Raw genomic sequence first — 24,104 nt, 5'->3', positions numbered from 1 at the left:
CGACTCCATCTACACTTCACACAACCTCAGGAAAGCAGCCACAATCACGGATCATTTTAAAATCCCTCTTCACCCAATGGGAAGAAGTTTGAAAGTATGAAACAGTTTCTTCCTTGTTACCAGACCATAGGGTGACCCTCTCATAAGCTTGGGGTGTAGTTCTGATCTCCCAATCTACCTCTTTGCACTTGGTAGATAAGAAGAGCAGATAAATGTGTATTTTCACTACGCTTATCTGCAGTTTCACTATCACTGTAACACTGAAATGCAGAAACTCATATAGTTTTAAGTTGGGGGGGGGGGGGGGGGGAGAGATTTAATAGGAACCTGAGGGGTAACATTTTATTTTAAACAGTAGGTGGTGGGTGTATGGAACAAGCTGCCAGAGAAGATAGTTGAGGCAGGTACCATTGCAAAGTTGAAGAAACATTTAGACAGGTACATGAATAGGACTGGTTTGATTTAGATTTAGATTTAGAGATACAGCGCAGAAACAGGCCTTTCGGCCCACCAGGTCCGTGCCGCCCAGCGATCCCCGCACATTAACACTACCCTACACCCACTAGGGACGATTATTATGACCACCAACTTGTGTACAACACATCCATATGAATAAATGTTTGGGAGATTGGTGGGACCGATCACAATGGATTGCCGGCTGCTGTGGGGCGACAATCAACTGTTCTTGATGCTGGCTGGGATGTTGCCACATAAAACCCGAGCGGAAACAATTCATGTTGATGTTCATTTGCGAACCCTATCTAGACACATGCTGTCGGGGCCAGCAACACTGACCTTCATAAAACTGTCCATGACATTTTAAACCTCACCTGCAGTAAAATTATTTAAAAGATTATCATTATTAGCCTGAAATAGCCATGTTGAAGGCCATGCAGACAACATCTATCACTCTGTTCTAGTCAATCCTCTCGGTCACCTCTTTACGAAACCAAATTAAATATGAAACACAATTTCCCACACACATTCATAGGTTCAGGGGGTAGCCCCTTTCTCTCGACCTACCATATTACAGCCCTTTCACATTTTTAAATCTGCATTTTCTCTGTTGCTGCAATGCTGTAACGTTGTAACACCACCTTCTGCACTCAGATATTTTTCTCTTCGCACTAATTGTTGTGGTTGTGTATGTCCTCCTTGTACACTCCTATTATTATTTGACTGGATGGCACGCAAACAATGTTTTTTGCTCGATCTCGTATACATGACAATAATCAACTAAGACCATTACCATATTCAAAGTCATGCTGACTCCCTTTATAAATGTAAATAGACCCTGTCTTTCAGAATTTCCACCTGCATCTTTCCCACCACTGCTGTCAGGCTCACCAGCATGTCGTTCCCTGGCTTGTTTTTGCAGCTCTTCTTAAATAAAGGAACAACATTCGCCAGCCTCCAGTCTTTTGGCATTTCATCTGTTTCCAGGAAGATGCAAACATCTCTGCCAGGGCTCCACTGACTTCTTTTACTTCTCACAATGTCCTAAGGTCCCAGATCTTAATCTTAATAAGAACTAAAAGTATCAACTCCCTTTCAATCTCCACAGATGCAGGGTTTTCTAGCATTTCATTTTTTAATTTCAATATAATACATCTGGATCAAATGGAATGTTCTGAAACATAAAACCATTGCATTATTGAACTGCAACCCAATTACATGTTCTTAATTTGGGGAGAAGTAGCTTCCAAAGGATTGATTTTCCAATGTGTTACAACTTGGTGCAAATCTGCAGAATACATATATTAGGAAGTGCACCCTTGAACCCACACTTTCAAATCTTCCTGGTAAATAGTGTGTTAATACACACCATGTACAAATCAGGGATTGCGAGTACTTATTACTTTGATTCGACCTCTAAACATGGATCATCATAGAGACATAGAAAATAGGTACAGGAGTAAGGCATTCGGCCCTTCAAGCCAGCACCACCATTCAATATGATGACGGCTGATCATCCTAAATCAGTACCCTCTTCCTGGTTTCTCCCCATGTCCCTTGATTCTGCTTGCCCCAAGAGCTATAACTAACTCTCTCTTGAATGCAGCCAGTGAATAGGCCTCCACTGCCCTCTGTGGCAGAGAATTCCACAGATTCACAACTCTCTGGGTGAAAAAGTTTTTCCTCATCGCAGTCTTAAATGGCCTACCCCTTATTCTTAAACTGTGGCCCCTGGTTCTGAACTACCCCAACATCGGTAACATTTTTCCTGCATCTAGCCTGCCCAATCCCTTAAGAATTTTATGTTTCCATAATATTACTCTGTTGGTTCTTGGTGAAACACTTATTGTTTTGAATAAGCATCTGCAAGCAGAAAATTAATACAACATGTGAGTCAGGTGCATATACATTTAAGATACAATTGCTGGTCAGTGAAATAGATGAGAGAGTCAGGGGTCGATTGGTGACCATTGGTGCAACTGCCCTGGCCACTGTTGCTGCTCTTCCCTAACCAGTCATGCACCCCAACAGTATTCAAAGAGACATACTGTTGTCAAGGGGAATGGCCAAAAGAGATTCCTGCACTCTCTGCCGATTCCCTTTCCTGGTGGTCACCCATTTACATTCTCCCTGTACTCTAGGCACAACCACCTCACAGTAACTCCTGTTTCTGACATCCTAGAGTGATGATCCCAAGGTCACCCCACTGTTGTTCCAATTCACTAACAAGCTCTGTAATGAGAAACAGCTGGATGCACCTCACACAGGTGTAGTTCAGGTACACTTAAAGTCTCCCTGACTCCCCACATCCTGAAGGAGGATCATAACACTGTCCTCACTACCATCTCTAATGCACTAGACAAAGAAAGATTTATCGAAGGAAAAAAAAATACTCAGCATGCCTTATCTCATCATCACTCTTCATCAAAACCTCAGCACTTACCCTCCACAAGGCACTTACCCTCCACAAGGCACTCCCACTCCCACTCCCACTCCCACTCCCACTCCCACTCCCACTCCCACTCCCACTCCCACTCCCACTCCCACTCCCACTCCCACTCCCACTCCCACTCCCACTCCCACTCCCAACCGGTTGTTCTGCCAGTGCCTGCCTTTATACATCCATTGGGAGCAGTCACTGTGGTTTGCTAACTACTTTCAGTTGACAATTGACAATGACCTTGTTAACAGTGCCTCTTTTAAAAGTCCCTGTTCATCTGCTCCTCTTTGCAGCTGCTCTACTGACACCTGACCTCGTTAACTCTCAAACCCATTGCAGAACCTTAATTCCACCTTGGCAACAAGCTGCATGAACATCTTGCACTGCCATGGACTCGTTTACGCCTTGTGGGCTTTTTTCTAATCGGCGCTAATGTCTCGCAGAATTTTACATGCAATTTTATGAAAATGTTATGTGTGTGATTTTATGAGTCTACGAACCTGTGATGCTGCTGCAAGTAAGATATTTAGGTACCTTTATACATTTAAAGACTTCCTACACTTCCTCTTCTCTAACGTGGACTACATCACTATTAACTTTCCCGTGTTTCCAAGCATCCATGCCTTTTTCCATCGCATATGCAGCCGAAAAATATCAATTTTTCACACATAATAGCTTCACACAAGAATGACATTGATTTTAAAGGGGCCCGATTTGCACCTGTTACTCTTTTCCCCTTAATCTACTTCTAAAACCTCTTTAGATTCTCCTTTACCTTATCTATCAAAACTATTTCCTGTCTCCTTTTTGCCCTCCCTCTTTCTCCCTTATTTATGGTACAATAATTTTGAATTGGCTACTCATGTCCACCTCTATCTCATATAATTATTGAGCCAAACATAAAATTAACTTCAAATTTGATATTTCTTGATACCAGCCATGTGTATCATCATTTAAAACATAGAAACATAGAAAATAGGTGCAGGAGGAGGCCATTCGGCCCTTTGAGCCAGCACCGCCATTCATTGTGATCACGGCTGATCGTCCCTAATCAATAACCCGTGCCTGCCTTCTCCCCAAATCCCTTGATTCCACTAGCCCCTAGAACTCTATCTAACTCTCTCTTAAATCCATCCAGTGATTTGGCTTCCACTGCCCTCTGTGGCAGAGAATTCCACAAATTCACAACTCTCTGGGTGAAAAAGTTTCTTCTCTCCTCAGTATTAAATGGCCTCCCCTTTATTCTAAGACTGTGGCCCGTGGTTCTGGACTCGGCCAACATTGGGAACATTTTTCCTGCATCTAGCTTGTCCAGTCCTTTTATAATTTTATATGTTTGTATAAGATTCCCTCTCATCCTGCTAAACTCCAGTGGATACAAGCCTAGTCTTTTCAATCTTTCCTCATATGTCAGTCCTGCCATCCCAGGGAACAATCTCGTGAACCTACGCTGCACTGCCTCAATTACAAGGATGTCCTTCCTCAAATTAGGAGACCAAAACTGTACACAATACTCCACATGTGGTCATACCAGGGTCCTATACAACTGCAGAAGAACCTCTTTACTCCTATACTGAAATCCTCTTGTTATGAAGGCCAACATTCCATTAGCTTTCTTCACTGCCTGCTGTACCTGCACGCCAATTTTCAGTGACTGGTGTACAAGGACACCCAGGTCTCGCTGCACCTCCCTCTTACCTAACCTAACTCCATTGAGATAATAATCTGCCTCCTTGTTTTTGCCGCCAAAGTGGATAACCTCACATTTATCTATATTATACTGCATCTGCCACGCATCTGCCCACTCACTCAACCCGTCCAAGTCACCCTGCAACCTCCTAACATCCTCTTCACAGTTTACACTGCCACCCAGCTTTGTGTCATCCACAAACTTGCTAGTGTTGCTTCTAATTCCCTCTTCCAAATCATTAATATATATGGTAAACAGTTGCGGCCCCAACACCGAGCCTTGCGGCACTCCACTCGCCATTGCCTGCCATTCTGAAAAGGACCCGTTTACTCCTACTCTTTGCTTCCTGTCTGCCAACCAATTTTCTATCCATGTCAACACCCTACCCCCAATACCATGTGCTCTAATTTTAGGCACCAATCTCCCATGCGGGACCTTATCAAAAGCTTTCTGAAAGTCTAGATACACTACATCCACTGGCTCCCCTTCATCCATTTTACTCGTCATGTCCTCAAACAATTCCAGAAGATTAGTCAAGCATGATTTCCCTTTCATAAATCCATGCTGACTTGGACTTATCCTTTTACTGCTATCCAAATGCACCGTTATTACCTCTTTAATAATTACCTCTTTAATAATTGACTCCAGCATCTTTCCCACCACCGAAGTCAAGCTAACTGGTCTGTAATTCCCCATTTTCTCTCTCGCTCCTTTCTTGAAAAGTGGGATAACAATAGCTATCCTCCAATCCACAGGAACTGATCCTGAATCTATTGAACATTGGAAAATACGTCCACTATTTCTAGAGCCACCTCCCTGAGGACCCTGGGATGCAGACCATCAGGCCCAGGGGATTTATCATCCTTCAGTCCCATTAGTCTGCCCAATACTATTTCTCTCACATAGGACAATACAACACAGAAACAGGCCCTTCGGCCCACAGTCTGTGCCCAACATGATGCTAACACCAGCTCTTACATGCCTGCACATCATCCATATCCTGCCATTCCCTCCATATGCATGTACCTATCCAAAGGTATTTTAAATGCTACTATTGTATCCACCTCCACCACCACTCTCTGCAGCACATCCCAGGCATTCACTCCCCTCTGTGTAAAAAAAAACTTGCCTGCACATCACACCTTAAATCTCTGCCCTCTACTCTTTGATATTTCCACCCTGGGGATAAAGGCTCTGACCATCTACCCAATTTATGCCTTTCATAACCAGAAAAAAATCCAAGTCTGTCCAACTTCTCCCTGTAGCTAATACCCCCTAATCCAGGCATCATTCTGGTAAACCTCCTCTGCACCCTTTCTCTAGCCTGCATATCCTTCCTGCATTGGAGCTGCCAGAACTGCACGCAGTACTGCAAACGCAGCCTAATCAAAGTCCGCTTAAGATTTGTGTATTGTCATGCATTGTCAAATCTATGTTTTAAATTGAAACAGACTGTCGTACTGTAATTTCTGGAGCGAGATGTACCAATTTACTTCACAGGAAATAATGCACCGTTGCTGAAGCAGAAACACCTTTACTGATCCTTTTTCACCTTGTCAGAACTTAGACAAAGGTGCAGCATTGAGGGAATAAATTATTCTGTGTTCTACCCTATTTTAATTAGGGAACCAAAGATGGCACTTCCATATTAAATGACTTCCATTACAAATTATAAAAATCATTGGCGTTGTCTCCTTCATATGTGGAGACATATTGGTGAGGAAAAGCTGCTGACCCTGTAATCACATTAATGTCGGTGGAGGCAGATTCAAGTGTCGTTAGGTGACTATAATTGTCAGGAGAAATAACGACATTTTTGGAGAATGGGCAGAAACTATAATTGATCCAATTTTAGTTGTCTCTGGTCATTTTCATGTTTTCAGCCAGAGACAGTTTCCACTTAATAAATTTACACTTCTCTCCCTGATATAGCACCAACACTGTTACGGGATTAAAAAAAAACCTTTGCACAGTTTGCTTCCTTTAATTTATTTGTTGAAAACATGTCGATATCTTTGGCAATGTCAGCATCTGTTGTCTATCCCTAACTGCCCCTGTATAGTGGTGGAAGTTAAAAGTCAATTACATTGTCTGGAGCTAAGGATGTCTGATTTCCTTCCCTGAAAGACATTCGTGAATGAAATAGGTTTTTAACAGCAGTCCAGTGGTTTCAAATTTACATGAGGCAAGCTTTTTTCCCCTCAAATTCAAAACAATGTTGGAAACAAAACATTCACAAATATCAGGTAAACTCAGCAATTCATTTACAAAAAATAGGGATGTGTGGACCAAGGGGTCGTGGAGCGAGTGCCCTTGTACAATGCAGGAGGGGGAGGAGTGGAAGATCTGGCTGGTGGTGCCATCCTGTTGCAGTCTGTTATTCAAATAATTCCAGCAAGAAAAAGTCAGAGTTGGGTTTTTGTACTTTTTCAATCTAAATGCAATGACAGATTTCCCATTGAGACTATTTTTAAGAGGTCACAATAAGCATAGGAAGTGTAAAATTATAATGTGCAAGCAACAGAGGATCACAGCAATGGAAATAGTCAACACCATATAAATAGACCTGCTTTTGAGGCAGGTCTAGTGGATGGATAAGAGTGTAGGAAGGAACTGCAGATGCTCGGTTCACGCCAAAGATAGGCACAAAAAGCTGGAGTAACTCAGCGGGTCAGACAGCATTTCTGGAGAAAAGGAATAGGTGACGTTTCGGTTTGAGACCCTTCTTCAGACTGAGAGTCAGGGGGAAGGGAAATGAGAGATATAGACGGTGATAAAGAGAGATATAGAATAAATGAATGAAAGCTAGCTGTATACCCAACAGTATGAATATTCATTTCTCTAATATATACACACAAAATGCTGGAGTAACTCAGGCAGCATCTCTGGAGAGAAGTAATGGGTAAAATTTCGGGTTGAGACCATTTTTGAGTCTGAAGAAGGGTCTCGACACGAAACGTCATCTATTCCTTCTGTCCAGAGATGCTGCCTGTCCCACTGAGTCACTCTAGCATTTTGTGTCGATCTTCGATTTACACCAGCATCTGCCGTTCTTTTCTACCTATTCATTTCTCTAATGTTAACTTACCCTTGCCCCTCTCTCTCTCCATCTCTCCCCCACCCGTCATTGTACTAGTGTCAAAGTCGTCTTGTTGAGTCTCATTGTCTGTAACTCGTTTTCATCTAGCCCACAGCTAACAATGGCCTGTTTCCTTTATCATCGTTACTTTTTTGCATATCTTTCACTCATTTGTTCTATATCTCTCTACATCACCGTCTATATCTCTTGTTTCCCTTTCCCTTGACTCTCAGTCCGAAGAATAGTCTCGACCCGAAACATCACCTACTCCTTTTCTCCAGAGACGCTGTCTGACCCGCTGAGTTACTCTAGCTTTTTGTGTCTGTCTTAAGTAGATGGATAGATTCGGATTTAAATGTCATGAAACCCATCTATGGAAAATAAGATTTACAATCAATCATGAATGCCCAAAATGGAGAAAAAAGGTGGTGGTACCTAAACCAGATTATGTAGGAATGCTATGAGGAGCAATTAGATATAATTAACATCAAGGGTTTGGCCAAATAATGTGTCCATTGGTCTGGATAGAAAAAAGATATCAAAACAGCATATCTTAATTGTAGAACACAACTTCGTAAAGAACGTTAAAAAAAACTATGGATGCTGGAAATCGGAAATAAAACCTGAAAATCCTGGCCATACCCATTAGGACAGGCATTATTGCAGATTTAAAAAAAATCTTTCTCAAACAACCATTTTAGATTTTGAAGTGGCCGACAAGACCATTCCTGATGGTCCATGTACATTATTGTGGAAGAAGATGTGATGTGGAAAGCTTTATGGTATTAACTAACGTCCATTGAAATTGTTAGAAACAAAGCATTCGGAATTATGCAGCATTAGAAAACGCGCAATAAAGAAGAAAGTTCTACCTTTGCTGCATCAAGACTTCTGGAAGAAACCATATCAGATTCATCTTTGACTCCATTTAAACTGTAAATGGCAATAGAATTGTACGTCTTTGGACAAACAGGGACTTTACATCTGTATGAGCAATGTTAGTTTAGTTTCGTTCAGAGATAGAGTGCAGAAACAGGCCCTTCGGCCCACTGAGTCCACACCGACCAGTGATCACCCCATACACTAGCACTATCCTACATACTAGGGACAATTTACAATTCTTACCGAAAACCTGTAGGTCTTTGGAGGGTGGGAAGAAACTGGAGCACCCAAAGAAAACCCACGCAGTCACGGGGTGAACGTGCAAGGTCCATACAGACAGCACCCACAGTCAGGTTCAAACTCTACCACTGTGCCACCGTGCTGCCCTGGCAATGTTAGTTTGGGCTCAGCCCATGCTCCTGTTTGAATAATGCATCTTCCACCTGCACCTGAACAGGCAGTATTACAATGAAGCCTCAGCCCAAAGCATAGTGTAATGATCAGTGACTTTGAGGGAGGATTGCTGCCGCTCAACATAAATAGAATTAAAATTTGAAATCGTCCTCCAACATAACACACTCAAAACAAAATCAGTTTCCATCCCCTCTTATTAGATTTCCATCATTCTGTTAACTCAGTGAGCTGCCAGTTTTCACAGCGGGATTAAATGAATTCTACATAACGCTGCTATTGGCATTTGCCCATTCCAGGAATCCTGTCAGGATTCTTTGAAGTGATGAATCAGATAATTTCAATGGCTAAATTAATGCTGCAGGAACAAATCAAAAATGTAATGGCTTCTCCATACAACAAAACACGAACATTTTGACAAAACACAAACATTTTGAGTGAGCAGAGGGAGTACAACTCGATCTCAAGTAGCTACATTTTTTCTGGCTCCATTGTATATTTTCTCTCAGCATCTCAGCGATATTATGATGCATTAATATATACCCAGAGACAAATGTCTAGCAGTGATGTGGGAAGTTTAGGAGTTTAAAGTGTGTTTAGAGGCAGGGTATGAAATTCCCTGCAATAACAATAGGCTGAAGCTCATGTTGTTGTAAAGTCACATCATGAGTCAAGAGGTCATAAGGTCATAAGTAATAGGAGCAGAATAAGACCATTCGGCCCATCAAGTCTACTCCGCCATTCAATCATGGCTGATCTATCTCTCCCTCCGAACCCCATTCTCCTGCCTTCTCTCCATAACCCCTGACACCCGTACTAAACAAGAATCTATCTATCCCTGCCTTATATCCATTATATCCATAATATCAAAGGTAAACGCAAAATGCTGGAGTAACTCAGCGGGTCAGGCAGCATCTCTGGAGAGAAGGAATGGGTGACATTTCGAGTCAAGACCGTTCTTCAGACTGATGTCAGGGGATTGGATGGGACAGAAATAGAATGTAGTCGGAGACAGTGAGTCTGGTGGGAGAACTGGGAAGGGGGAGGTGATGGAGAGAGAGGGAGAGCAAGGGCTATTTGAAGTTAGAGAAGTCAATGTTCATACCGCTGGGGTGTAAGCTACCCAAGTGAAATATGAGGTGCTGTTCTTCCAATTTGCACTGGGCCTCACTCTGACAATGAAGGAGGCCCAAGACAGAAAGGTCAGATTGGGAATGGGAGGGGGAGTTAAAGTGCTGAGCAACTGGGAGATCAGGTAGGTTAAGGCAGATTGAGCGAATGCGTTCAGCGAAACGATCACTGAGCCTGCGTTTGGTCTTGCCGATGTACAGGAGTTGACATCGGAGTACAGGAGATATTCATAATATCCACTGACTTGGCCTCCACAACCTTCTATGGCAAAAAAATCCACAGATTCACCACCCTCTGACTAAAGAAATTCTTCCTCATTTCCTTCCTACAAGAAAGTCCTTTAATTCTGAGGCTATGACCTCTCGCCCGAGACCCTCCCACTAGTGGAAGCATCCTCTCCACATCCACTCTATCCAAGCCTTTCAATATCCGGTAAGTTTCAATAAGGTCCCCCACTCATCTTTCTAAACTCTAGCGATTACAGGCCCAGTGCCGTCAAACGCTCATCGTATGTTAACCCACTCATTCCTGGGATCATTCTTGGAAACCTCCTCTGGACTCTCTCCAGAGCCAACACATCCTTCCTCAGATGCAGCACCCAAAATTGTTCACAATACTCCAAATGCGGCCTGACCTGTGCCTTATAGAGCTTCAGCATTACATCCCTGTTTTTGTATCCAAGCCCTCTTGAAATAAATGCGAAGAGTCAAGAGTATATTATTGTCCTGGCACAGAAAAATGAACTTCTTACTTGCGGTAGCAGCACAACAGGAATTTTTAAACACAGTAGAAGATTGCTAACACCATTTCCCAGCAAATCTACGTGCCTTTTAAGATTTGACAGTACTATCACTACCATGGAATTTACTGTGGAAAGAAACCTCATTCCCAGTGAATAGTTTTACAGCACATGGTTTGTGCAATTAAAAGAATAAATATAGTAAATTCCAAACTTCAGAAGCAATCAAATGTATTTGGGAACCTGTTAATATGTATATGTAATAAAATGAATTTTGGGGCCAGATATTAATATTAGTCATTTTTTCCACAAAAATGTAAGTAGCAGCTTGAATGGAGATTAAAAACAGTTTAATTGGCAATTAGTATGCAAAAAACAGCAGATACTTCCCTCTTAATTAACAAACCAGAACAATATATAAATAGTTCATTAAAATGAATGTGTAACTTAAAATGCACAACCATAACTCTTGGGCTCACTCCCTGCTGTTGGAGCAATGTATCAACAGTGCTGTGTTTGTCTGTCAGGCAGATTCCCCTGGGCATCTTTGCAGTAGTCCAAATAACAACAAGCCGAAGGAGATAAGTTAACTAGAGATAAAGTAAAGTAACCTCCATTTGTCCTTTCCAATTCTCCTGTGCTAGGGAATGGGCCAATACATGTTAAAGTATTATCTGTCTCCCCATTCAGAGAAAGATTTGATCCAATTGAAATGAAATGGGTTTTAAAGCAATCTCATTATGATTTTTTTTTTTTAAAGCGCTGCAAAGTAGGAGGATCCAGTGATCGATGTCAAGTTCCTTTCTTCAGAGGCGAGCTGCCTTTAATGTGTAGACATAGTGAAAATAAACAAGTGTTTCACCAGAAACATAAACATGATGATTGAGTTTGCTCTCTGGTACAGAAAGACACAAAAGGATACAGGTGCCAGATGAATGGAGTTAAGGATACAAATCAGCCACAATCTCACTGAATGACAAAATAGGTTTAAGGGCCTCAATTTAATACTCTTGTTTGTACAGGCCAATCCTTCACTGCTACAGTTTCAGACTCAACAATAACTTCATGTCATTCACCCATTCCCTCACTTTTATATACTGGCTATCTTCCTCCACACTATCAGTCTTGGTGCAGGGCCTCGACCTGAAGTGTGGCCCATTCCAATGGCTCGACAAATGTGCATTAACCCACTGCGTTCTTCTACTTTGTCTTTAGTTCCATATCCCAGCATTTGCAGCCACTTGTATCACTTTCAAATAAGCTTTGTTCCACATAAACAGTGAACCATTGTGCAGAGCTTGGGTCCATGCATGTTCCCAATCTTGTACCTTTGATTGAGTGGAGATGATAGAGAGGTTGGTCAATCTAAGAATGATTTTAGCAAGCCATAAAGAATGTGGATATATTCAACGAATATAGATATGTTCGGCTAATGTTCAAGGACCAAATGAAGGTGCCTTTAAATCATTCTGGCCCAGTGTAGACATACAGAGGATTTGAATTTATTTTCAATTTTTCAATCTAATCAGCTTGTTTGTCTACTAGAAGCATTCACCAATAAACTAAACACTTAAACTAACTTAACACCAACCAGCAAGTGTACAAATGTACCTTTTGCACCAGTTTTCTCCCAGTTCATTATTTGCAATGCGATTGAAATACCTGATCCAACTACATTCTATATTTTATCACTGTCCCTGAGTTTATAATACTTTAACATAATCAGGCACCTCGCCTTTCTCAGCAGGGGTTACGATCCTGAAATGCAGCGGGTAACTCAAAAAGTTGCAAATTAAACATATACATTTAAACAGGCATAAATTTGAGTGCATTATTTCAAAAAAGTACTGTGTGTAACTTAGGTTTTAGTATTAATTCAGCATAGCTCAGATGTTTTGATTCAAAATTGCATGAATCAATCATGCGTAAAATGTGAGGTGTCTGTACTTGAATAAGAACTGCTTATAAATATTTATAGGGATAAATGCAGATGAGAAGGATGAACTGGATAATTGTTTCAAAGTGATAACATGAGAATGATAGGATGTAAATTATCTTCCTTTGCATGGTGGCACTACGGTAGAGTTGCTGCCTTTGAGTTCTTACAGTGGCAGAGACCCGGGTTCGATCCTGGCTACGGGTGCTTTCTGCACGGAGTTTATGCATTCTCCAAATGAACAGCGTGGGTTTTCTCCGAGAACTTCGGTGTTCTCCCATACTCCAAAGACATACATGTTTGGTGGTTAATTGGCTTGGTACAAATGTAAAAATTGTCCCTAGTGTGGGATAGTGTTAATACAGAATACAGAGAATACAGAGCTTTGTTTGTCATTCGGTACCGAGGTACCGAACGAAATTACATATCCAGCAGTCACACAAAAAAAAAAGTACACAAGACACACGACCCCAACACAAACATCCATCACAGTGACTCCAAACACCCCCTCACTGTGATGGAGGCAACAAAACTTCCGCTCTCTTCCCCCCGCGCCCACGGACAGACAGCTCATCCCCGATCGACCCGCACAGTCCCCGCAAGGGGATGGAAGTCCCCGCGGCCGAGCCGCACCGGGCGCTGAAACATCCCGCGGCCGAGCCAGGCGATGGAAGGCCCCGCGGCCGTACCGTGCGCAGCTAAGTCCCGCGGCCGAGCCGTGCTGGACGATGTTAGGTCCCGCGGCCGAGCGGCGCCGGGCGATGGAAGGCCCTGCGGCCGAGTGGGTGGGTATCGCTGCTCAGTGCGGACTCGGTGGGCCGAAGGGACTGTTTCCGCGCTGTATCTCTAAACTAAACTATGCTCCATTATTCCATGGTTCCTATTATGCCAAAGAGCATGGATATCCTCTGGCACAGAAATATCAATAAATATGGGGTTTGTGGCATCTAAAGCGGCAACAAAAATATGTGACCAAGTTGACATTAAATGAAATTGAAGTCTCTGAAAGGTAACCAAGGTTTTCATTGCCCTTCAAAATAAATATTACATGTTGAGAAGGCAAACTTAAATTTACAGCATCACCTTGGATTACTGGGTTTTGCATTTTATTTTATAACATACTGCAATGAAATTTGATGCGATTCTTATATTTTTTTTAATTCAAAATTCAACTGGTCATCTCAACTTTGTTAGGGTGGGTGTTAATATTTTTTTGTGATTCTTGTTCTGACCGTGCTGATGGAAAATTATTTCCTTAAAAATAAATATGTTGGAAATCTGGTCTTGAAACTGAATTGTGCATTGCTGCTTACTTCAGATTCCCTGCAAAGGAGAATGCACTTGGAGTGAACAGCAGTAACGATTATTCCTGATTAGCTTCATGTTACTCTGTTCGTTCCACCAGGCATTTCCCTGCAGGAGTCCAGCTTGTGCTTATTTAATGATTTCCGTATCAGACATACATCAAGTCAAGTTGTTCCACATGAAATGCAATGGAAATTGGGCTTCAGTGTGCTGATGAGCAACTGTTTGCTGTAGTCTGCTCCTGGAACTGCTTGGTATTGATGGGACCTAGTCTGAGTATTGCTGGCCTTAATCTTCCATCAGTTAGACACGACCAGTAAGCTCTTTGAAGTTTAGGCCACCAGAAAACATTGGAGGAATTATGTTATTTAGATGCAAAATGTATTGAGAATGTACATATATCACTTTTAAGATTTCAAGTAGTGCTATAATATGCATATTTGTATGTACATATGTGTGTACATGTATGTGTACATGTGTGTGTGTGTGTGTGTGTGTGTGTGTGCGTGAAGATATTTTTTCATTTATCATATTGTTTACAGAGTACAATGTGCTCATATACTGATCATAAGATCATATACTGTTGTGCTGGTACAAATAAAAATCTCATTGTTCTGTCTTGGACATATGACAATAAAAACACCTGTGTTCAACTATTACCAGAAGGGTCTCGGCCCGAAACGTCACCCATTCCTTCTCTCCAGAGATACTGCCTGCCCCGCTGAGTTACTCCAGCATTTTGTGTCGACCTTCAAATATTACCTGCCATGCAATGACCTGGCCCTCCTCTCTTCCAAGCTTTCTTCCCCCCAAGCCCCCGATAATCAGTTTGAAGAAGGGTGCCAACCCAAAACGTCACCTATCCACGTTCTTCAGAGGTGCTGCATGACCCACAGAGTTACTTCAGCACTTTGTGTCTTTTTTTAGAACAAGAAATATGTTTGATAGAATCTTCAGTTTTCAGGATCTCCCACAAATGCTTAGAAATTAAAATAACAATGTAGTTTTTGAGCTACTCTTAAAAAGCATCAAACTTCAACTCCAGACTAATAGTCTGTAACACCAGAGCATTCTCACTTTGTTGGACTCTCATAACTTATGCATCTTGCTTGTGAAAGTTATTTCACTTCTGGCAAAACAACACAATTAGTACAACTGAACATCTAAGCCAAACAGGAGTCCCACATCTAACATTGCCAATTAGAATCCACATACGGCCACAAGCATTTTCAAATCTAATTAAAAGCTGGCCCGTGAAAGAATCCCAATGGCATTTGCAACACGAAAAGATCAACCTCTTTTAACGTCTGTATACATGGGGGCTCAAGCTAAACACCCAGTCCTCATTCAGTTAACTCCCTACTTTACTGGCATCTTGCCACTTCTTTATTGTTTTAATTCCATAGAAGCAGCCTGCTGGGCTTTGCAGAAGGTTATAGGTCTCTAGCGATTAGGCACAGCAAGCTCTACATTGAATCGTCCAGAGTTGTGAGCACAATGGGAGTGTTTGTAGCCTCCTGCACCATAACAAAGAACGAACAGCTAATATAATTTATCAGAGGAATTTGTTATTAACTGTTCTCATCCCTCTGGAACATTGTTGTGCAACTGAGGATCTGATGTCTACAGCCAAAGTATGTATTGGAAATATATTATTATATTATTCCATGGTTCCCATTAAGCCAGAGATATATATCACTCCATTTAACCAATAAAGCATCCGCCTTGGACTTTAGCCAGGATATGTTTCACAAATAATAATCTTCTCTTTGACAAGACCAATTAAATCATCTCACCATACTATATAATTAAAAGCTTAAACTACAAGTGAGTTTTGTTTCAAGAATTAAATTCATGCCACAGCAAAACAAAACATTCAATCAGCAAAAATGATGTACTATTGAACAGTGCCATGGGAAATGATAACTAAGGTTATACAAAGAGTTTTAAACTAACTAAGCCTTCGAGAAATGATCAGGTGATCAAAAGTATGTGGATTAAAAAAGTTGACCAAAATGAAAAGCAGCAATTTGGGTAATAATAAACAGTGATAGGAAGAGAGATGAGTTTAAACATAAATAATGCAGGAAGAAAACAGTCAAATTGGAGCAAGACCAAGAAATTAAAACAAAGGTATTTTTATACCATTTTAAATCTTTTGATTTCAGGACTGGAAGTGCATTCAGGGTTGTCTTCTGGAATGGGATTGATAGATTTTTGAATCACCAAAGGATGTAGGAAGATAGAAGAATGGAAAATGTGAATAACATGATCAGGCATAATCTTATGTGATAGTGTAACAGGCTCAAGGTGTTGTATGGCTAACTCCTGTTTCTGTGTCTTAAGTTCTTGACACAACAGTGAGACAATCCATAGGAGTTTTAAAGATTTCTTCTCCACAGCATATTTCTTGCAAAAACAAATCCTCTCGTATGTTCCCACAGAGCCTAGCATTAACCCAGGAGCAACCAAAAATTGAATTGTGAAGAAATAGTCAATAGTTTTTACAGCACAGATCGTGATGAGGCAAGTTCTGAGCTTTGCACATTCAATAACATATTTAACTTTGAATGCACAACTATAGATAAAATGCCCTGTTAACAAATACATTTAGCACTATGTAGAAACAAGGACTTGCAGATAGGAGCAGAATTAGGCCATTCAACCCATCGTCTACTCCGCCATTCAATCATGGCTGATCTCTCTCTCCCTCTCAATCCCATTCTTCTGACTTCTCCCCATAACCCCTGACACACGGCTGTGAACATAATGGGGTGGAGGGGATGTTCTGGTGGAAGCAATAAACTTTGAACGAAGAGGTAATTAGTCGGCAGCAGGGGTGGGTAATGATTAGAGATTGTACTCAGGAACGCTATTTTAGTGAAACCTGCGTCTTGTGAAGGCCTGAACCTCTGTGAAGGCCTTGCTATCTGTGGGCCACGTGTGTTTTATTGAACATCATGTAAAAATTGGGTCCAGATATTTGGATCTCACAGTACATTTGAGTATTGCCTAGTATTTTAACAAATTACACGAGTAATTGTTTCTCTGAGAAATCCAATCATGTACCACACACAAATGCATAACACGACAGAATTTCGAGGCCATTAAGTCCGATCTCTGCCAGAGTTTTTCCTTGAAGCAGTAATCTTTTGCTTTGTGGATTTAACATGGGATTCGATCTATTGGAGATGTGGCTTTGCTGAGGATGACAGCACATTGTCTACTTCAGTTTTTGCATATTGTCCTTTGCCAATCCATGTGAGCTTTATGCACACTATGATGAAACATTTCTGAGAATGTGAGTAGGATTATAATCAAAATTTCATTTTAAAATTCTGCAGATAATGCATCATCTCATGCTGGGTGGTAGTCAGGTTGAATGAGATGGATTTTAACAATGACTGGTTCTTATTGAAATATCCATCTTATTTATCACAAAGCATTTCAAATGCAGGCAGCAATAGATTTGAGGAAGGTGAAGAAGGATCACGGAACTGCAGATGCTGGTTTACAAAAAAACCCACACGAAGTGCTGGTGTAACTCAGGGGGTCAGGCAGGATCTCTGGAGAAAACGGATAGTTGATGTTTCGGGTTGGCACCTTTCCCAATAGATTTGAGATATCCTCTCTTAAGTCTTGGAGTGCTGATGAGATAATGGCGTATTCAAGAAGACTTGTCTTCATTTCCAGGCTTAGGTTTAGCTGGTGGAAGGCTTGTTCACCACAATCCTAGGAACATGTCCTATTGTTAACAGTGTTTGATGTTCATGAGACTGGATCCCCTTCATTGGTTGGGAAACTGAAGTGACTTCCATGTTTGCACATGTGCAGTCTCTTGCATTTCTGTGACAATGAAGCATTTGTTTGATGTGAAGAGAGTAAGCGTAGACCAAAGATAACACAATGCATGTTCGTGAATAAAAACATCAATTGAATGTCCTTGACGTTAAACCTTTTTGTTTAAATGGTGGCTTATAAGATGGAAATATGAAGGTTTATTTTGAGTTCAAAATTAGATTTCTGTTGCTACTGTTCCCAAACAGGCAGACTTAGAGGATTAGAAGAAACAGCTGTGAAGTATTGGAGGAAGATAAGAACTCCGAAATGAAATAAAACAAAAATCAAACATACATAAATAGATGAGAAAGAGATTTTTCACTGCCTCTTTTCACTGATCTCCAAAGCAAGCTTAGTCTCAGAATATGTTTCCCAGATCATTACCACCCTCCAGTAGTTTCTGGAAGTCTCCATTCTGCCTGGCTATTCAATCACGATGAAGTTTCAGTGCTAACCATAATCCTCTCCACCACAGATGTACATCAATTTCATTTACAAGCAGGGATCCCTGGATACAAGCAGGAGAGACAGCACTATCTCTTGTGAGATAATAGGCAGCAATAGCAACTGAAAAGCTCATAATAACATTTTGGATGAGACTAAAAAATTCAGTACACAGCAGGAACCTGGAACCTTTCTGGTCATATGATTCTGAGTCCTGATGGAAGCTGCCATCAGCAGCATTATCAAGTGGCACCCATTAACAACCTGTTCACTGATGCTGAGTTTGGGTTTTGCCAGGACTCGTTTGGCACTAAATCTGCTTTTTAGCCTTGGTACAAACATGCACAAAACAGTTACCGAGCCGAAAAAAAGATAAAAGCTGAAAATAATATCGAGGAATCTCCAAAGATCAAAAGAGAGTGGATGAAGTGAATGAGAATATGAAATAGAAAAGCAAAGAAAAGAATTAATGAAGAGGAATAAATCAGTGGCGCTGCTGAGAAAGCTGCTGTCTCACAGCGCCAGACACCAATGTTTGGTCTGTGTGGAGTTTGCGTGTTCTCCCTGAGACCACATGGATTTCCTCCAGGTGTTGCGGTTTTCTCTTACGTCCCAAAGACATGTGGGTTTGTAGGTTAATTGGCCTTTGTAAATTGCTCCGAGTGTGTATCGAGTGGATGAACTAGTGTGAACAGGTGATCAGTGGTCCGTGCGGACCGGGTGGGCCGAAGAGCCTATTTTCAAGCTAAATCTCGAAACTAAACTAAAATTGCAGTGGGATCTTGATCGGCTGGGTAAATGGGCCAAGGAATGACAAATTGAATTCAATTCAGCTAACTGCAAAGCGTTTCATTTTGGGAAGTAAAACCAGATAGGACGGTAGGAATTTTTCAGAGAATGATAGAGCCCAGGCGAGTATTAAAGAACAAAGGGGTCAAAGAGTAAAAGTACAAGGTTCCCTGAAAGTCACCTCATGGGTGGACAGGATGGTGATGATGGATTCTGGCATGCTGGCCTTCGTAAGTTGGGCGGTTGGGACATTATGTTGCAGTTGGACAAGACAGTGGTGAAGCTGCACTTGGAATATTGCTTTCAGTTTTGCTCATCCTGCGATAGGAAAGATGCCATTAAGCTGGAAAGAGTGCAGAAAATCACGAGGGGCATTGACAGGGTGAATGCACACTCTTTTACCCAGGCTTGCGGTTTCAAGAGCAATATTCCATAGGTTTAAGATGAGGATGGAAAGATTTAACAGGAACCTGAAGGGCACTTTTTCACACAGTGGTACATATGGAAAGGGCTACGGGAGGAAGTGGTTGAGCTAGGTACAATGACAACATTTAAGGAACGTTTGGGTATTACACGGATAGGAAAAACGAGATTGATATAGTTCAAATGTGGGCAAATGCGAATATCGTTGTAGGCGTCTTTGTTGGCATGGACAAGTTAGGCGATAGGCCTATTTCCATGCTATGATTTGCCGATGAATATGAACAGGTACATGGACGAGACAGCTTTATGGATATGGGCCAAGGCACACGCAGGTAGATGGGACATGTTGGCCGGTGTGGGGAAGTTGGGCCGAAGGAACTGTTTCCACACAGTAAGACTCCATGACTATATGCTGCCAATAAAAAGAATATGAGCGCAACACCTGCACAAGACGACCGCCAAAAAAAGATGAATAAAGGATATAAAAAAGGATATATACTCTTTTCCAGCTGGAGTGAGATTCTGCAGCTTCACACCTTCTCTTTATTGTCCAAGAAGGTTGAATGTCAAGAGAGAACCATATATCTGGTAATTAACAATATTTAATTACTTTCTGGAAATTGCGGCAGCCAGGAATCAGTCTCAATAATGTCACGAATGTGGCCATTTCACAATCTCCATTAAGTTCAATGGAAAGCTTCACGAGTTATTAATTTTAGTTCATAGCCTAGATTTTGCAGTTCAACATAAACCTGAAGATATCAGTGCTCTCCATTATTGCAAAAATAAATCAGCCAGCACCTTCCCATGATTTCGCATGGGCGGTTTAGCACAAACATCAGAAAGTTGATGTCTAAGTTGTCCTGGTTTTTTTGGAGGCATGGCAATAAAAGTGAGGAGAATTTAAAAAGTGTAAACTTGAGGTACTTGCATGCTAGTAACCCTTACATTAATTAGAAAATTGAAGGATCTCTTCATTAGCTCTCAATGAATTCTTGAATGAGCAATATGTTTGATTCATTGAAACAACCTGTCTGGCAAATTTACTTTTTCCTCTGCCTGTCCTCTTCCTCTGCGAGGGGGAATGGGAGGGGGAAGGGAGGGGGAAGGGGGAGGGGGAGGGGGAAGGGGGAGGGGAGGGGGAAGGGGGGGGGAGGGGAGGGGGAAGGGGGGGAGGGGAGGGGGAAGGGGGAGGGGAGGGGAGGGGGAAGGGGGAGGGGAGGGGAGGAGGGGAGGAGGGGAGGGGAGGAGGGGAGGGGAGGAGGGGAGGGGAGGGGAGGGGAGGGGAGGGAAGGGGAGGGGGGGAGGGGAGGGGAGGGGAGGGGAGGGGAGGGGAGGGGAGGGGAGGGGAGGGGAGGGGAGGGGAGGGGAGGGGAGGGGAGGGGAGGGGAGGGGAGGGGAGGGGAGAGGAGGGGGGAGGGGGGAGGGGGGGAGGGGAGGGGGGAGGGGAGGGGGAGGGGAGGGGGGAGGGGAGGGGAAGGAGGGGGGGAGGGGAAGGAGGGAGGGAGGAGAGGGTGCTGCACCAATGCAGGAGAGGTTTGGGCCCAACGGGTCCTCTTGGTCTAGTTGATTTCTATAAACAAGATGAATTAAAGATAGACACAAAAGTCTGGAGAAACTCAGCGGGTCATACAGGATGTCTGGAGAAAAGGAATAGGTGACGTTTTGGGTCGAGACCCTTCTTCAGACCCGAAATGTCACCTATTCCTTTTCTCCAGAGATGTTACCTGACCCACTGTTCCTCCAGCTTTTTGTGTCTATGTTCGGTTTAAACCAACATCTGCAGTTCCTCCCTACACAAACAAGATGAATTCTATTGATTTTGACACTTGATCCCAATCCCTGTCACAGGAAATGCTCAGCCAAACTGCCAAGGGAAAATTTATTCAGTACACTAAACTTAAATTCTTTGCATGACTATGCTGAATCAACTACATTTTAAATGTACTAACTGTATTGTTTCAATTCTAAACTTATTTCTTGAAAGTTGGATCAATTGAAAATCTTGATCACCACATAAATTAATACCACTATATAGTAATTCACCTGTGAATTACTATATAGCTCAACATTGCTCTCCTAGTATCTCTGAACTCTAGCACATCTCTTTACCCAACTTAGACACTGCAGAAAAAAATAGTTGAAGAAACCTGACACAACATCAATGTTGTATCGGCAAAGACATAGTTCCTCTTCATTTTCTATGCATGTAGGAAAGCCACAGTGGAAGTGGAGAAACTGTTACAGGGGTTACGTCAGTTATAAGTGGCATAATAAGGTGTTTTGAACTATGTTCCCAATTTAATAGCTTTAATAAACATCTTCAGTATAAATGGTTCCATTTTACGTGCCAGCCATGCACTAAATTGGAATTATATGCAAATTCCACTCATCACATTAAATTGGCCATTGAGAAGTGACGAGGTCTGCATGCATCCAATACAACCACAAACCATTCGCGACTGTAGTACGGGCTAATGATTTCAGTTTAAGTGTCTTCTCTAAGATGTAACTTTCAGTCTCAAGCTACTTGATACACATTTTTTTAAAAGTAAAAGCAAGATTTAATCAAGATGGTTTTTCAGTAATACTGCCTGGGGCATGGGTCTCTTTAGAAAATATCTCAATACTCCACAAGAAAATGAGATAAGAAACGTACCGTAAAAAACCAGCTGTCCTCTTGCTGTGTTCTTTCCTCTTGAATTTTCAGCAGTGCATACATATGTGCCCGAGTCCTTCTGCTGGACGTTTGGGATTTCAAGCACACCGTATGTTTTGTTTGCTTTGACCTTGTCAGAAAATGAACCACCAATTTTTCTCCAGCTGATTGCAGGAACTGGACTGAAATGGGAAAGGTGCAAATAATCAATAGCAGGTTATCAACCGTAATGACTTTAAGAATAAGGAAAATACAATTCTTCCAAACTCTTCACTGTTATCAGGCTGAAGTAAATATCTTCTTATACAAGGTTGCCCAGTGGTGGAAATAATTTTGTGATTGTTGGCTCAATAAATGGTTTTCAGTGTAATGTGATTTAAAATCAAAAAAAATTCTGCACCGAAGTGCAAAAACAATCATGCTACATAAAAAGTTGAACAGTACAGCACAGAAACAGGCCCTTCAGCCTACAATGTTCATGAAGAATGTGAAGTCAGGTTGGACTAATCTCCTCTGCCTGCAGGTGATCCATATCTCTCCATTCCCTGCCTTTCCATGTATATCCATGGGCCTCTAAAGGCCACTGTAACCAACTGGCTATTTTATCACAATATGGAAATGTGGTTGGGTACAATTCACACTTGTTCCCCTGACATAGAATCTATGATAGGGGTGACGGGATGACATAATTCACTGAGCAACAGTACATTTAGGGTATAGACACAAGGAACTGCAGATGCTGGTTTATTTTCTAAAAAGCCACAAAGTGTTGGAGTAACTCAGTCGGTGAGGCAGCATCTATGGAAAAACATGGATAGATGACATTTCAGAACGGGACTCTTCTTCAGACTGATTGTGGTGGGTGGGGTGGGAGAGGGGTAGGAGGGTAGAAAGCTGGAAGGAAGGTGGGGCCAGGAGAAAGCCTGGCAAGGGATAGGCGGATACAGGTGAATGGGGGGGGGGGAGGGGGGGGGGGGGTTGATTGGCAGATGGTTGGACAAAGGCCAAAAATGAAAATACAACAAATATGAGATAAGGAGAAAAGAATAAGAGAGGTACAAAATGCGAAGCCAAAGGAAGGTATTATTGGGTGGGTGGATGGATGGAATAGAAAAGGGGGAAACGTGTGGAGCAATGGAAAGAAAGCTTTTTCATGAATATGTGGATACTGCTCTATCTTTGAAGATGCTCTATAATTTAATATTCCTTTGTAATTCCAACATTTTTCATACCGCTTACATTTGGTTAATAGGTCAATAGTTCTCTGCTTTCTCTCTCCCTTCTTTATTAAATAGGAGGGATCATATTTGCTTCTTGTAAAGAAACAATTCCCGAATGTACAGAATTTTGCTCCTTATCCTCTCTAAACCCCTGATTCTCCAATAATCCTGATAGGTATTATGTGTCTTCTTTCATGAAGACAAATACCAAGTAATTTTTAATGTCTCAGTTGAATTTTTACTCTCGATTAAAATGTTTACTGCAGAAACAAGGATCTGCAGATGCTGGTTTACAAAAAAGGTAAAGTGGTGGAGTACCTCAACAGCTCAGGCAAAATCTTTGGAGAACATGGATAGGTGACATTTCGGGTTGGGACCCTCCTTCAGTTCCGACCCAACACGTCACCTATCCACGTTCTCCAGAGATGCTGCCTGACCCATTGAGATACTCCAACATTATATGTCTTAAAATGTTTCCTATTTCTGTTTTAAGAGGCTCGGCCGCGGGACGTTTCAGTGCCCGGTGCGGCTCGGCCGCGGGACGTTTCGGTGCCCGGTGCGGCTCGGCCGCGGGACGTTTCGGTGCCCGGTGCGGCTCGGCCGCTGGACTTAACATCGCCCGGTGCGGCCGCGGGACGTTTCGGTGCCCAGGGCGGCTCG

General features: G+C 42.1%; 1 protein-coding gene across 6 annotated transcripts in view; it reads right to left on the bottom strand.

Annotated features, from left to right (window-relative positions):
• The window catches only part of LOC144601918 (contactin-4-like), a 1,542,817-nt gene that overhangs the window by 331,604 nt on the left and 1,187,109 nt on the right, over positions 1–24,104 (bottom strand). For all 6 annotated transcript variants that reach the window (XM_078414484.1, XM_078414490.1, XM_078414489.1 and 3 more), the window contains one exon: positions 22,225–22,406. In XM_078414484.1, coding sequence (XP_078270610.1) covers positions 22,225–22,406 — 182 coding nt within the window. The remainder of the gene's footprint in view (positions 1–22,224; positions 22,407–24,104) is intronic.

This window comes from Rhinoraja longicauda, chromosome 17 (genome assembly GCF_053455715.1).
Source record: "Rhinoraja longicauda isolate Sanriku21f chromosome 17, sRhiLon1.1, whole genome shotgun sequence".
NCBI lineage: Eukaryota > Metazoa > Chordata > Chondrichthyes > Rajiformes > Arhynchobatidae > Rhinoraja > Rhinoraja longicauda.
The sequence above is the reverse complement of the archived record's forward strand: the minus strand, read 5'-3'. Positions and strand labels throughout refer to the sequence as shown.